Source organism: Sphaerodactylus townsendi, linkage group LG03 (genome assembly GCF_021028975.2).
Source record: "Sphaerodactylus townsendi isolate TG3544 linkage group LG03, MPM_Stown_v2.3, whole genome shotgun sequence".
In the NCBI taxonomy this organism is placed as follows: domain Eukaryota; kingdom Metazoa; phylum Chordata; class Lepidosauria; order Squamata; family Sphaerodactylidae; genus Sphaerodactylus; species Sphaerodactylus townsendi.
The window spans coordinates 163,231,886-163,247,879 of NC_059427.1; the positions used below are offsets into that span (position 1 = coordinate 163,231,886).

The window sequence follows — 15,994 nt, forward strand, 5'->3', positions numbered from 1 at the left end:
GTAGACGTTTCAGTCTGTCTCGTCAGGTGTCTCCTCGGAGAAAGGGGCTTGGCATCTGCCGCTCGTTTCCTGAGGGGTGTGCAGACCTTTCTGCCCAAGCGCTGCAGGTCGCAGCGGGCAAGGTGGCTCGGCTGTGGCTCCGCACGAGGCTCCGTCTCTGCGAAATGTGTCATCTGCAAATCTATTTGTACAGCGTGCTTCTCAGTGGGTGTGAGATACACCACTGGGTCCCTCTTGCAAGGTGGAAGTGGTATGTGTGTGGGCTGGCAAGGCTCTTGTATTATGTAGGCCGCAAGTGAGACAGGAAGGATGAGTTGGGGAAGCTCATTCCTAGAAGGTGGCAGTGGGAGAAAGAGGAGCACGAGCCAAGCATGAGGGTCCCTGATGGAGCGGCAGAGAGATATAACCTGGGATATCACCAGGTATGCAGCTATCGTTGGGGGTGCCAAATATACGTGTACATTGCTGGTGGTCCTTGGTTTGAAACATGTCTGGCTGTCCTCGAACAGGGCCAAAGCGTTTTCAGCTCTGCCTCCTATCTGTATCATCTGACCAATCCAGATCAGAGAAGAGTTTTTTCGCTCGCTCGCTTCAATGTTTTCCCTTCTGCCAAACTACGAGGTAGATATAACAATCTAGAAATGTGCAAAAGGGTGTGTTCATGTGATGCAAATCAATTAGAAACATTAACTCACCAATTATTCCGTTGTCCTAAATCGGCAAGTATTAGAGTCAAATACTCTAGGTTGCTTTCTATGATACCTAGCGAGCTGGATGAACTAAGCAGACTATTGTTCTTATTAAATAATTCTGATGCTACGTTCTGTAAAATGGCTGCGAACGTTCTGCTGGAAATATCCCATAAGCAACAGTATGTTATATTTGTTATATGTTGCAAGCTTGTATGTTGCAACTTCATTTGTTATATGTTGCAAGCTTGTATTTTGATGCGATTTTGATGTGATTTTATACTGTTTATGCCAAATAAAGGCTAAATGAAATGAAAATGGGGGGAAAAAAAGTTTTCAGCTCTGGTCCCGGCCAAGACGGAATGCTCCGTCAAATGAGACCAGGGCCCTGCGGGGCGTGTCTCAGTTCCATAGGGCCTGTAGTCAAGAGCTATTCTGCCAGGCCTTGACAGCTTATTCAACAGAGCCGGCCTCTCTGCTCCTTGGCCCTTGGCTTGGCTTACCCGGGGTTCCTTTGCTCCTTAGTCAATCTGCTTTTACTATCGTGGGTTATCATGTCAGGAATTAAAACCATTTTAGCATGATGTACTACTGTTAAGCTTGCTGAGCCCGCAAGAAGGGCAGCCTGTACATCAAAAAATAAATACACACGTTTAAACAGGGCCTCTTGCTGTCCTTTTCATATCAATCTGATCTTCAGGCAATCATCCCTGGGTAAGTTCTTTCCCGGGAAACGGGAATGGCCCATTTCCGCTCATTAAATCTCCCTCAAGGGGACAGGGCGTTTTTTCCCTAGCCAGTTGACAGTCTTATTTTGTATCCCAAGTGGGGACCAATCACATCAGCCATCATTTCCCTTTTCTCTTCACAACACCCCTGGGAGGTAGGTCAGGCTGAGAAGAAGAGTTGACTTTTATACCCCTCTTTTCTCAACTGTAAGGAGTCTCAAAGAAGCTTAAAATCGCTTCCCCCTCCCACAACAGGCACCCTGTGAGGTAGGTGGGGCTGAGAGAGTTCTAAAAAACCTGTGACTAGCCCAAGATCACCTAGCAGGCTTCATGTGGAGGAGCAGGGAACCAAATCGGATTCTCCGGAACAGAATCCACCGCTCCTAACAACTACGCCATGCTAGCTCTCAGAGGACGTTTGACAAGACATCACATTGATTCTGCCTGAGCTGTAACAGGATTCAGAGCTGACCTATCATTTGTTGTTCAAATCCTAAAGTCAGGCATATTTTTATATTATGCTGCTAGAATTTTGAGTCTGGGCCTGGCTGTTCCAGACACACTCTTAACAAGAGCCAACACAGTATGATGGTTAAAGTGTTGGACATCCCTGGTTTGAATCCCCAGTCTGTCATGGGAACTTGCTGGTGACCTGGGGCCAGTCACCTACTCTAACCTACCTCACAGGGTTGCTGTGAGGATAAAATGGAAGAGAGGATAACCATGTAAGCCACTTTGGCTCCCCATTGGGGAGAAAGGTAGAATATAAATACGGGGGGGGGGGGATAGCAGAATAGCAGGATTTCACTTACACTGAACACAATTAATAGGCAACAGGGTTGCTAGGGGTGGGGAACCCATTTCCTGCAACTGAAACAGGTGAATAATGGGCACCCATACCTGGAGTAGCTTCACCGCTTGAATCCTGAAAAAGGCATGGGAACAGTCCCAGCCCACGTCAGCCAGCCGCCCTGCCTGGGATTAGGGACTCTTTTATACAGTGAACCAAGCCCGATTGTTATGGGTCTCTTTGGCCGTGTACCTCCGCATCCCGACCCCCATCTTTGCAATACCCCTCCTATCTTCAGATTGGGCTAGAAAGGAGCTTTGACTTTTGAAAGCTCACCCCACACCCCAAACTTATAGGGCTCTAAGGTGATACTGGACTCAAATCCAGCTGTCTTTTTGTTGAGCGATTGTCACTTCCAGATATTTGGGGGGGGGGCAGGGGCCGAAGGGGCTGGATTCATACTACATTTCCCACACACGCAAGACATTTTTGACAGTGCCACGGATGCTCCTGCTGCCGCCTCCTCCAACACAGTTCAAGCCCATCACGAGGCAAGCCTCCCTGTTTATCCACACTGGCCCAGTCTTCTCCTGCAGGCAACTCCACACCGTTCAGCTTTCTCTCTTGCCCCTTTCCCCAACCCAGTATTGATCCTTCCCTAACCGTCACTCCCTTGAAGCAGAACAGGAAGGGAAAGAGCTTCTCTCCAGACGGACGTCTGGGAGGGTTCCGTGCTCCCATCTTGAACATGCCTTCTAGGGCATCGGATTCTTGGGGCATCAAAGTCATGGCTCTCCTCAGACTGACAGACTCTCAGGCACAGATTTTTCACATCACCTCCTGCCAGATCCTCTTTTAAAAAACTGGAGATGCCCGAGTTTGAACCCGGGGCCTTCTGTAGGTCAAGCATGGACTATACCTCTTGGCCGCAGCTCTGCCCCTCTTCTGCGCCTGCTGTAAGCCAGCAGCATGAGGCTGACCGCAGACTAAAGGCAACTCCTCCTGCCCGAGGACTACACCTCAGCTTTAAGTGGATACTCCACAAAGTTAGGGGAAGACTGCTGGGGTGAGAGGAAGGCTTCAAACTTTGCCGGATGTGTGGCAACTTTTTGCTGTCCAACAACAACAGACAGCTTTCCTGCCGTCTCCAGAATGTGCCCCCTCTCATCAGTGCTTGGATTTAGATGGAGAGGCCCAACGCTATTCTGTTGTTGTTGTTGTTGTTGTTGTTGTTGTTGTTGCTGCTGCTGCTGCTGTTGTTGTTGCTGTTGTTGTTGTTTAAACTTTTATACCGCCCATCCCCGATGGGCTCTGAGCGGTGTGCAACAAAAACAACATAGTATAACATAACTACAGCACTCTCATAATTTAAATATAAATACAATATAAATATGGGCTCCACACATTAAAACAATGAAGGCCATTTAAAACACAGCGTGCAAAATATGAAATAAAATAGCGTCCAGATGATCTAAAAAGCCCCTCTTGAGAGGGAGATGGAAAGAAGAAGAGTTTGGATTTATATCTCCCCTTTCTCTCCTGCAGGAGACTCACAGGAGCTTACAAACTCCTTTCCCTTCCCCCCTCACAACAAACATCCTGTAAGGTAGGTGGGGCTGAGAGAGCTCCGAAGAACTGTGACTAGCCCAAGGTCACCCAGCTGGCGTGTGTTGGAGTGTATAGGCTAAACTGAATTCCCCAGATAAGCCTCCACAGCTCAAGCGGCAGAGCAGGGAATCAAACTCGGTTCCTTCAGATTAGAATGCACCTGCTCTTAACCACTACGCCAGTGCTGCTCCTATAGATGTAATAAGGGCCGCAGATGTTAAAAGAGGGAGGGAGGGGGCGCCATCAGCAGCCAGCTTCTCCAAAGGCACTAGTGAGGCCCATCCCAATTCCCCACCCTCACGAATAGAGGAAGACTGAATCCACAAAAGACCAACACAGAAATAGATGCTAGTGTTGAGTTAGTGGCTTAAGACGGTATTATTCTTAAATGGAGCACAAGGAAAACCGCTGAAGGGTTGTTCAGAGACTCTGGTGCGTTACGACAGCACGTGTTAAGACAGGCCTATGACAGTGTCAAAAATATTATACACCTTGGCTGGAGGCCCCAAGCTTCGGCTGGCCAAGCCTACAGGTAAATCCGGCACTGCCTCCCATCGAGGGATGCATAATAGGGAATGCAAAAACTTGTACAAGTCCCCCACCCTCTTCTTTTCCGTGAAGCCCATCCGTCTGTGTCTTTTTCACACCTCTGAATGCGCATCCTGGACGCAGCCACCTCTGGGGTGGAACAGGGAAGAGAACAGCAGCCAAGGATGCATTTTGCAGCTCTGGAAAGGCTGTGAATGGAGATTAGCACCGTTTGCTGAATGGGAACAGCTGTGCCCGATTTAGGAGCTGCTATTCCCAGGGAGAGACGACGGCAGCGGCAGAACTGCGAAGGAAGGCGAAGGCAGATCGGCGCCAAGGCTGGGAGAGGAGGGGAGTTCGGAGGATGGGGGAAAGAGCCGGGACGCAAGGCTTGGGCCAGGAAAGGAAAGAGGGTCCCAGAGTGCTCTGCCCGTGACCACTCTGCCCGCCTGCCTGGGTGGTGTGCGCATGAGGGTGAGCCACATTTGCTCTTTGAGTCTCCGGCTCTCTTTCCCCATCCCTTGCTCCAGCAGGAATAACACCTTCTTGTCAGCGTTTCCAGAGCTGGGAGAACACAGAAAACTCTGGAACACCTGAAGGATGGGAGTGAAAGAGCATCTTCGGGAGTGCTCAGGAGTGAGGTGTTAAAAGCATGGCAGGGAAGAGAATTCAGCCAGGGCTACATGAAGCCATATATGGAGCAGCAGTGGCGTAGGAGGTTAAGAGCTCGTGTATCTAATCTGGAGGAACCGGGTTTGATTCCCAGCTCTGCCGCTTGAGTTGTGGAGGCTTATCTGGGGAATTCAGATTAGCCTGTACACTCCCACACACGCCAGCTGGGTGACCTTGGGTTAGTCACAGCTTCTCGGAGCTCTCTCAGCCCCACCCACCTCATAGGGTGTTTGTTGTGAGGGGGGAAGGGCAAGGAGATTGTCAGCCCCTTTGAGTCTCCTGCAGGAGAGAAAGGGGGGATATAAATCCAAACTACTACTCCTCCTCCTCCTCCTCTTCCTCTTCTTCTTCTTCTTCTTTGGCCTCTGATCCTCGTTCCCGAAAGTGGCAGAGTCAGATAGATGCTGGATTGGGGTGCTGCAGCCAGCAGAGACCTGGGGAAGGGGGCCGAAATGTTTAGACAGAGACCTCTGATTGGTTTTAGGGATAAGATGCTCCTCAATTGCACCCCTGAGAGCTAGGAGGGAGCCAGGCAAAAATAATCTGGCGTGGGGATTCACACAGGGAGCAGAAGGCTCACAATACTAGAACCAGGGGGGCATTCATTGAAAATGCTGGGGGGAAGAATTAGGACTAATAAAAGGAAACACTTCTTCACACAACGTGTGATTGGTGTTTGGAATATGCTGCCACAGGAGGTGGTGATGGCCACTAACCTGGATAGCTTTAAAAGGGGCTTGGACAGATTTATGGAGAAGTCGATCTATGGCTACCAATCTTGATCCTCCTTGATCTCAGATTGCAAATGCCTTAGCAGACCAGGAGCTCGGGAGCAACAGCCACAGAAGGCCATTGCTTTCACCTCCTGCATGTGAGCTCCCAATGGCACCTGGTGGGCCACTGCGAGTAGCAGAGAGCTGGGCTAGATGGACTCTGGTCTGATCCAGCTGGCTTGTTCTTATGTTCTTAAGGCTCTCTGGCCCACACTCACTATGTCAACCTCTCGTTGGTGCTGCTGCCTGCCCAGGAGCCCCCGGAGACCTGAAAAAGGTCCAGTTTGCATCTCCTAGCCACATCAGCCAGTTTGCATTCTCAAACCGGTGGGAGATTTGGATACAGCAACTCAGGATCTGTTCTTGCCTGGCCCCATGGTCACTCCCCTTCATCGCCTTGACCTTCAAACCCAGGGTCGCTGGCACCCGACTGCAAGGTTCAGCCTTGAAGAATTTTTTGCATGGCCCTTGGGACTGCTTAGTGGGCATTCAGCAACCAGCTTGAGGGGAAAAAACTGAAAGTTATGCAGTCTTCCCTTCCCTCAAATCAAGGTGGCGGAAGGGGGCTGCTGTTGACAAGAACACACTGCAGCCCCTTCCTTTTGACCCAAGATGACAGCAGCCGTTATTCTAAACTATCTCTTTTCAAGCATCTCTTGGGGGGACAGAAGGGATCGGACTGCTGCGCCTTCCAGCAGCAATCAAACACTCAGCTGCTCTTGCTCCTGTGTAATGCCTGCCGACCTAGGGACTCATCCAGGTATAAGGACAGTAGCAGTCGTACAAATGCTGCAGGTGAATTTCAGTCTCTGGCCATACTTTGCACCTGTGCTTGGAGCCCCGAGGCACATGGAGCAGAGACTGCGCAACATCTCTCCCTGTGCCGCCCGCCATGCGGAAGCCACGGCAGGCAAAGCGCACAGCTTCTCAAGGCCGCCGATTTCTCCACGAATATCGCCTGCGTGCAGCCTTCAGCTAGGGAGGGAGGGACAGCTGTGTCTGTGTTGCAAACTAAGAAGCGAGGCAGTATGCCATCAGAGAGTCCTCCCTCGAAGCATAAACATGGAAAACACAACTGCTGGGAAGAGCGGCTCAGGGCTGGAATCACACAGGAACCCAGAGTCCGCAACTTAGAGTAGCCGCTGTTTCTTCTAGCCAGGCACCATCACGTGCTTCCAGCATGTGCGAAGAGCCATCTACTTGCCATGCAGAAGGTCCCGGGTTCAATCACCTGCATCTCTAGTTTAATGAAGGAGCTTCCAGGTGATAGGAGAGACATCAGCGAGGGACTATGGAGAGCTGTTAGAATATTAACCTTGGTGGACCAAAGAATAAGGCAACTTCCTGTGTTCCCTACCAGATCCATCCGTATGTTCTTCTAAAGCAGGGGTCTGCAACCTGTGACTCTCCAGATGTTCATGGACTACAATTCCCGTCAGCCCCTGCTAGCATGGCCAATTGGCTGGTGGGAATTGTAGTCCATGAACATCTGGAGAGCCGCAGGTCGCAGACCCCTGTTCTAAAGCAATATCCCACTTCCAAGAGGATCTAGCCAGGGGTCTGCAACCTGAGGCTCTCCAGATGTTCATGGACTACAATTCCCATCAGCCCCTGCCAGCATGGCCAATTGGCTGATGGGAATTGTAGTCCATGAACATCTGGAGAGCCGCAGGTCGCAGACCCCTGTTCTAAAGCAATATCCCACTTCCTAGAGGATCTAGCCAGGGGTCTGCAACCTGTGGCTCTCCAGATGTTCATGGACTACAATTCCCATCAGCCCCTGCCAGCATGGCCAATTGGCTGATGGGAATTGTAGTCCATGAACATCTGGAGAGCTGCAGGTTGCAGACCCCTGTTCTAAAGAAATATCCCACTTCCAAGAGGGCCTAGCCAGCTGCTTCTGGGAAGTCCACGTGAAAGTTGGCAGCCCTTCTACTGTTGGTTTGATTCCAACATTTGGGTACTTATAGGTGGACCTGCCTGGCACAGTCCCACTGGCAGCGAAGAGTCTGCACCCACCCCCGTGCATTCAGCTTGCCGCTTCCTGTATTTAAAAGATGTTTGTCTCAACTTTAGGCTTTTCTCAACTTTAAGGGATCTCAGAACAGCTGACAAATTCCTTCCCTTCCTCGCCCAGCAAGCTTCATGTGTAGAAGCGGGGGAACAAACGCAGTTCGCTAGAGAAGAGTCTGCCACTCATGTGGAGGAGTGGGGGTGGGGTGGGGTGGGGATCAAATCCGGCTCTCCAGATTAGAGTACATCACTTTTCACCATTACAACAAAGGATCTTGGGCTGAGTTTTTTTTAATATTTGTTGTGAACGGGCCCTTCTCGATTGTCTGCTCTGTTTCTTTTACTAAAGTTGTTCCCCCGCCCCCATCCGGCCCGAAACACACACGGCCATTGTGCTTTTCGAAAGCTGCATGATAGAAATTGATGAAGTAAAGCTCTTGTTCTCCCGCACAAAATACAAGTGGCAGGAAAAAACTTCATTTGGTGGATTTCACAAGGCTGTTAAAAATCCAAGAGCCCTGTTTGGAAACACTTCTTCTGGTTTGTTGTCTCACCGAAGGCTTTCATGGCCAGAATCAAAAGGCTGTTGTGGGTTTTTTTGAGCTGCACAGCCGTGGCCTGGTAGTTTTTGCTCCTAACGTTTTGCTCGCATCTATGGCTGGCATCTTCAGAGGCATGCTATGATAAGATGGAGAGAAACACATCTTACCATGATACGCCTCTGGTGGGCACGTTATGATATGCATCTTACCATTATATGCCTCTGGTGAGGCCCCTGCTATATGTTGTCATCTTTATATTGCCTTATATTGGTTCCATCTCTTGGCATTGCCGCCCCTCCTGGCCTTGGGCCTGGGCGCCACCCATATGGGATTTGAGCTGCCCCTGTTTTAGAATTTCTGTATGCTGCTATTGATTTTAAGGGTTGTAATTATGTTTTAATTGTTGTTAGATATTATGTGTTGTAAACCGCCTAGAGCCCTTCGGGGATGAGGCGGTCTACGAAACAAACAAATAAATGACAGCATAGACGCAGGCAAAACATTAGGAACAAAAAAACTACCAGACCACGGCCACACAGCCTGGAAAACCAGCAATAGCCACTTCTGGCTTATTGTTTGTCACTTTCAGCCCCCTGAGGGTTCATGGATAACAATCACTGCTTTCAAATGCATGGATGTTCAAGAAGAAGAAGAAGAGTTTGGATTTATATCCCCCCTTTCTCTCCTGCAGGAGACTCAAAGGGGCTTACAATCTCCTTGCCCTTCCCCCCTCACAACAAACACCCTGTGAGGTAGGTGGGGCTGAGAGAGCTCCGAGAAGCTGTGACTAGGCCAAGGTCACCCAGCTGGCGTGTGTGGGAGTGTACAGGCTAATCTGAATTCCCCAGCTAAGCCTCCACAGCTCAGGCGGCAGAGCTGGGAATCAAACCCGGTTCCTCCAGATTAGATACACGAGCTCTTAACCTCCTATGCCACTGCTGCTTCAAGAGAAAGGGAGGGGGTGCTCACTGTACTTTCCCCCACACGTGGCACATTCATGCCTATATAGTAGACCCCTTGTAAGGACTAAGCCCTGGACCCAAAGAACTTAGCTCCTAGATGCGACAGTACCATGCAACAGTACCAGGCTATGCAGGCACCAATTAGATGCTCCATGAAGGGGACACAGGATAAGCAACAACGCAGAGCTAAAAATAGTGCTCCACCGCACAGCACTGGGCAATGCCATCTGCTCAGGGCCTGGTTTGGGCCAGCCTGGCATGGTTTTGCCAATGACTGCAATATCCAAGGAGCACAGAATATTGCAGGACAGAAGGTTGGATATATATATATAGCCCAATTCTTTTCAGATCCTGGCTCTGCACTTGGACAGAAGACCACCCAGGAAGGCTCTGCAGAGGAAGGCCATGAAAAACCACCTCTGCTGAATCGCTCGCCTCAAAAGCCCCTTGCTGAGGGTGCTGGAAGTCGGAGGTGACTTGAGGGCACTGACAAATGTGACAAACGTTCGAGAAGCCTACGCCTCCCAGACCCTCCCCAGGAGCAAAAGCCCGCAAGCCCCGCCCCTGAAGCCTTTAATCCAGTTCAACGCTACGGGTGCAAGAGGAAAAGGAATTGTTCCTCAATTGAGAGCCTGCAAGTTCTCTCCTGGCTGCGGGCGGCGGCTAAATGTGTCCTGGCGTGGATTGCCATGCTCCCCTTTCGACACTGTGCGAGCGCAATTATAATCTAAACACAGCAACTGGGGCATGAGCAGCTACTGTGGAAGCAAGAATGTGGGAAATGCGATGGCCCGGGTTGGGGGTAGCGCAGATCCCCCTCTCCCCAAATGTAGAATTACGTTCCTTCCAGGCAGTTTCTCTTTTCCGGTTTCTCCTAAGGCCCGAACAGAAAGAAGGGGGCAGCAAGGGGCAGACAATGTGGAAGGTTTATTCTCAGTGTACAAACACAAGCAGCTCAGTTCTCATCCTCTGGGGGTAGCACAATCTTGCTGCGGTCATAGTAGTCGGCGTCTATGAGGGGCAGCCCGCGTGCCTCTCGCTCCTTTATCTTTTGTTCGGCTTCCCGCCGAGCCCATTCCTGCAGCCTGTAGAGGAAGAAGAGAGAGACAAGAAAACAGAATGAGCAGTTGGAAAACGTCAGCACTGCTGCCCTAAAAATACAGAGAACAAGGACATCGGCGCAAACAGGCCCTGGCTCGTGCCACAAAGTAGTCAGAAAGGACAGGCACGGAGCAGGCTGAAGAAAGGCGAGATGAGCGAGGAGGCAGGCCAGAGCCCGGCAATTATTATTACTTTTTTTGACGCAAGCTACTGGAAATCTAGGCCAGAGTGCCAAACGGAAAACTCAGATTTCTCCCCAAGGAAAGCAACCTTTCCAAATGTGCTCTTTTTCAGTCACTGGCTCCAAGACGAACGATTGAGCTTGAACCAGATATTTCTTCTCGGGGAGAGGTCTACGTCTTGCAGACTCCAGATTTCCTTGAGAAAGGAAAAGGGCGCGTGTGTGTGTAAAGTGCTGTCAAGTCACAGCTAATGAATGGCGACCCGTAGGGTCTTCAAGGCAAGTGACGCTGGGATGTGGTTTGCCATTGCCTTCCTCCGCATCACCGCTGATATTCCTTGGAGGTCTCTCATCCAAATGCTTGCCCGGGTCAAGGTTGACAGGGTGTGACTGGCCCAAGGTGACCCAGCCATTCTCATCGGCAGAGCAGGGATTTGAGCCTGGGTTTTCCAGATCCTAGCCTGATATCATAGCCACTGCATCCTGCCAGATCTTTTGCTAAGGAAAGGTGCAGTGGCAAAAATAACAGGTGTGCATTTGCATTTCTCTATTTACATCCTAATTTTTCAAGCCCAGGGGTCTGCAATCTGCAACCAATTGGCCATGCTGGCAGGGGCTGATGGGAATTGTAGTCCATGAACATCTGGAGAGCCACAGGTTGCAGACCCCTGTTCTAGCCAGTTGGGACTCAGAGCAGTGATAGAACATCTCCATGTTCTCACAACAGCCTTTTGAGGGAGGCCAGGCTGAGAGGCTGTGATGGGTCCAAGGTCGCCCAGCAAGAATTTACGGTAGAAATGAGGATTTGAACCTGGCTGCCCTGGGTTCTAATCTTCCACTTGTATCAGAAGGCCCTTGCTTTCACATCCTGCACGTGAGCTCCCAAAGGCACCTGGTGGGCCACTGCGAGCAGCAGAGTGCTGGACTAGATGGACTCTGGTCTGATCCAGCAGGCTAGTTCTAATGTTCTTATCTACTACACCAGGGGTGTCCATTCTGGCCCTCCAGATGTTCACAGACTACTGTCCAGCTGGTAGGGACGGATGGGAATCATAGTCCAAGAACATCTGGAGGGCCAGAACTGGACATCCCCGCACTCCAGCATTCTGGAGTCCAGCATTCTGTCACCAATATGGAGGGTGACAGAAATGCAAGATGAAACAGGGATTTGCTTTCCTTCTGAGGAATTCAGATTAGCCTGTGCACTCCCACACACGCCAGCTGGGTGACCTTGGGCTAGTCACAGTTCTTTGGAGCTCTCTCAGCCTCACCCACCTCACAGGGTGTTTGTTGTGAGGGGGGAAGGGAGAGGAGATTGTAAGCCCCTTTGAGTCTCCTGCAGGAGAGAAGGGGGGGATATAAATCCAAACTCTTCTTCTTCTTCTTAGCCTGTGGGGGGTAGTGGTAAAGAGGTGGAATTGGATCAAAGAAAGGCACATTGACAATCCTGACTGCCACTGAAGCCTGATCTTGAGCCAGCCCCAATCTCACTCTTAGCTAGCCTACTGCACAGGGCCGTTGTGAGGATAAAGCAGAGGAAAGGAAAACAACGGCGTTAGCCGTTCTGGGTCCCTACTGGGAAGAAACGTGGGGCACAAAGATCTAAACTGCTACGACAGAAACTCTAAAACACAGAATCCAGATTCTGTGCCGGGCACTGAGCTTCACACAGAATTGAGATCTTCCTAACCTGAAACCAGAACAGGCACCCTGGAATCACTACTGGAGAGAAAATGTGGCACAGAGGATAGGGTTGCCAGTTGAGAAACTCCTGGAGATTTGTAGGTGGCGCCTGGGGAAGACAGGGACCTCAGTGGGGTGGCCTGCCATAAAATCTAGAAGAAGAAGAAGAGTTTGGATTTATATCCCCGCTTTCTCTCTTGTACGGAGACTCAAAGGGGCTGACAATCTCCTTTCCCTCCCCCCCCCCCACAACAAACACCCTGTGAGGTAGGTGGGGCTGAGAGAGCTCCGAGAAGCTGTGACTAGGCCAAGGTCACCCAGCTGGCGTGTGTGGGAGTGTACAGGCTAATCTGAATTCCCCAGATAAGCCTCCACAGTTCAGGCGGCAGAGCTGGGAATCAAACCCGGTTCCTCCAGATTAGATACACGAGGTCTTAACCTCCTACGCCACTACTGCTCTAAATTTACCCTCTAAATTTACCCATTTCTACCGTAAATCTACCCTCTAAAGCACCTATTACTTCCAGGGGAAATGATCTCTGTAGTCTGTAACTCCAGGGATCTTCAGATTCCACTTGGAGGTTGGCATCCCTACCTGCACAGAACAAACCTCTATCATGCAGAAACCCATTTCCTTCCTACACCGCTCTGCCCAACGCAGCACCCCCTAGCTTCACATCACAGCGGCGCTGGCAAAGAAAACACCCCAGCTGCTTCCTGCCACTGGCTTGACGTACCCTCGGCAGAGGGAGTCGGAGCGCGAACCCAATCAGAGCTCCCGCATTAATTACAGAGCGCTGAGATGAAGTGCCAAGTTGCTTGCCTTAATTAGTGCTTCGTTAAGGAGTCACCAGCCCATCGCCAGCAGCAGCGAGACACGCAGCCACGGCTTTTTCGCCCGGCTCCATTCTGCTTCCAGTTTGGGGGTGGGGGTGGGGGCTCTCGTCGGGGATTCCCATAGCGACAGTGGAACAGCTTCACGGGAAGAGGTTTCGAGTTCGTTCTCTAAGCGACCAGGGTCCAGTCCGGTCCAGTCTAATCGACATCCAGCCACAGCTAGAACAGATGCGAGCTTGGGCTGGAGGCTCCGCAAATGCTTCGGGCAAAGGAGGGAGCCAGAAATGCAAAAGTGGCTGATTTGAGCCATGGTTTTATATATCCATAAATCTAGCTTAAAAATTCTAAAGAGTCAGGCAGCCGGCTGGTTTGGTGGTTCAGAGAGCATCCACAGGGCCTGGCCTAGATTGCAAAAACCCCGCCGCACCCCCCCCCTTCCCTGCTGGTATTTCCATCTCTTCAAAGGGGCAGCATGAAGTGAGGTGAGTTTTAACATGGGGGAGGGGAAAGGGGGCTCTTTGAACGAGAAGGCCTGGGAACGAGAAGGCCGTGCTCCCCTCTTCTGCTGGTATGAGTAAGCCAGCATTTCTCAGACTTTGAACGGGAGGTCCCTTCTATAAATTTCCTCTCTCGGGCAAGGAAACATACAATATCCTCACGCACCATCCCACGAGTGCTCTTGCAGGGGTGCATAGTGCTAAATTGGGTCCCTTCTGCTCCCCCTGCCTTTAGAAGAGGTCCCCTCTTAAAACCAGCCAGCTGAGGAAACAGGCAAGAAGGGGAAGACGAAAATCCGTGGGCTACCTGCTGCTCTGTGGCATGTGTTGTTCGATCAATCACACTTTATTGTTATATATCAGTGATGGCGAACCTATGGCACGGGTGCCAGAGGTGGCATTCGGAGCCCTCTCTGTGGGCACGCGTACACAGAGTTCATCATATGGGGGTGGACAATCACCCCCCCCACACACACACACATCTAGGCCTGGGCCACTGAGCACGACTTGCACGCACCACAGTGAGCAGGGAGGACTCAGCTGGCGGGCCTGGTGCCTGTGATCTGGGTGGCTGCTGCACAAGGGGGGGGGGGCAGAGGAGGCAGAGATGCTAGAGAGGCACAGAATGGTGCGTGTGGGACTTGCTGGAGGCTACAGCAGGCTGGCCCCTGCTCGAACGGGTGGGGTGGAGGAAGAGGGAGCCAACCGGTTTTTTCTAAACTTAAACATCAGCATTCAGGTTAAATTGCTGCGCTGGCACTTTGTGATAAATAAGTGGGGTTTGAGTTGCAATTTGGGCCCTCGATCTCAAAAAGGTTCACCGTCAATGTTATATATCATATAGTCAAAGATTACTGCAAAAAAGGGGGGGAGAAGGGTTCAAATTGTTGGTAAAAAAAAATCAAGAGCGCCACATACCAATGAATTAAACTCATTAATAAAATACAGAAATGGGTGAACGTGAGTCATATTAGGCAGCCGTCTCACAGCGTTAGCACGGCAGCTTTGGCGGCTGCAATGCTCAGCTCATGCGCCTGGGAGGAAAGCGGCCCCCGGCTTTGCCTCTGGCTCTTCTCTCTCCCAGGAACTCTGTGTCTCCCTCCAGCTGTGTTGCGCCCTCCCCTGAGGAAGCCGGGAGCACTGGTGGTCCACGCTGTCGTTTGAAACCCACTGATCTAAGCCCTGGCGGTGTGACAGCCCAATTGTAGCGGGTCGGACTTTGGGGGAAAAGGACACACACGAGGTCGAGGTGTGGCCATCTGGAAAGAACTAGCCTGCAAGGTAACTGCTAGGTGTCTGCCAGCAGGGCTTGGCTTGGCTGGCTCTGTAGCAGCTGCTGCTGTTTTCACCACCAGGGAGAAAAGAAGGTATGAATGAAGTTAATAAATAAACATCCACGCCACACTAGGGAGTTAGATTTTCAAGCTAGCTGGGCCCCGGCATTCCTGGTGAGAGATTGCTTGCGCACAGCATTGTGGACTGGGAAGCAGGGATGAAAACTCTGCTTGACGAAACCTAAACTCAGCAGCTGGAGAATTTGCACACGGAAATAGAATAATTAGGCCCTCTTCAGCCTACTGTTTAGTTATGAGAAGAGGAACTGTTGGAAGGAGTCCCTGGCAGAGCAGAAAGCTCACAAAAGGCTCTGAACATTGTGCAAGATGGAAGAAGGACGGCTAATCTGCTGGGGGGATGGGATTTTAAATATTTGACTTCCGCATTGTCGCGCAGCCCAAACAACGTAGCGTCACGTTTCTGACTTCAAGAAGTCTCTCGCTTTTAATGCGCTTGTCATTAGACGGAGAACAGCATATTAATGGTTGCCAAAATGTTTACATTTATTTATTTGTTTGTTTGTTTGTTTATTCTTTAGACTTTTATACCGCCCTATCCCCAGGGGCTCTGGGCGGTGCACAACATATAAACATAGTACAACCATAAGAAAGCTAAAAACCTTTAAAAGCAGCGATAGAAACAATAAAAGCTAAGTATAATAAATATAATTCAAACAAAACAAAGCTTGAAAATGCTGTATATCTCTACAGCACAGATAAGGTGTCATCACTATCTAATGCTGTAGATCACAGGTGTCAAACTTGCGGCCCTCCAGATGTTCATGAACTACAATTCCCATCAGCCCTTGCCAGTATAGCCAATGCTCATGTTGGGAGGGACTGATGGGAATTGTAGTTCACGAACATCTGGAGGGCCGCGAGTTTGACACAAAACAACTGCAAGGAGACAGCGATTTTTTCCTGCCACTCCGAGGACAAGACACTGGTTCTTTCTCCCTCCAAAGATGCTGAATCTCAGGTACTGCCCCTGGAGCATGTGTTTGAATCCTTCAGGCATGAAAGCAATGTCATGCACACCTTCACCACTTTCTCTGC

At 50.5% G+C, this 15,994-nt stretch overlaps 1 protein-coding gene across 1 annotated transcript in view; it reads right to left on the bottom strand.

The window, feature by feature from the left end:
• Positions 1–10,213: 10,213 nt before the first annotated feature.
• Positions 10,214–15,994, bottom strand: part of NDUFB11 (NADH:ubiquinone oxidoreductase subunit B11) — a 70,923-nt gene continuing 65,142 nt past the window's right edge. Inside the window, exon 3 of the mRNA XM_048491636.1 lies at positions 10,214–10,390. Coding sequence (XP_048347593.1) covers positions 10,261–10,390 — 130 coding nt within the window. The 3' untranslated portion in view covers positions 10,214–10,260. The remainder of the gene's footprint in view (positions 10,391–15,994) is intronic.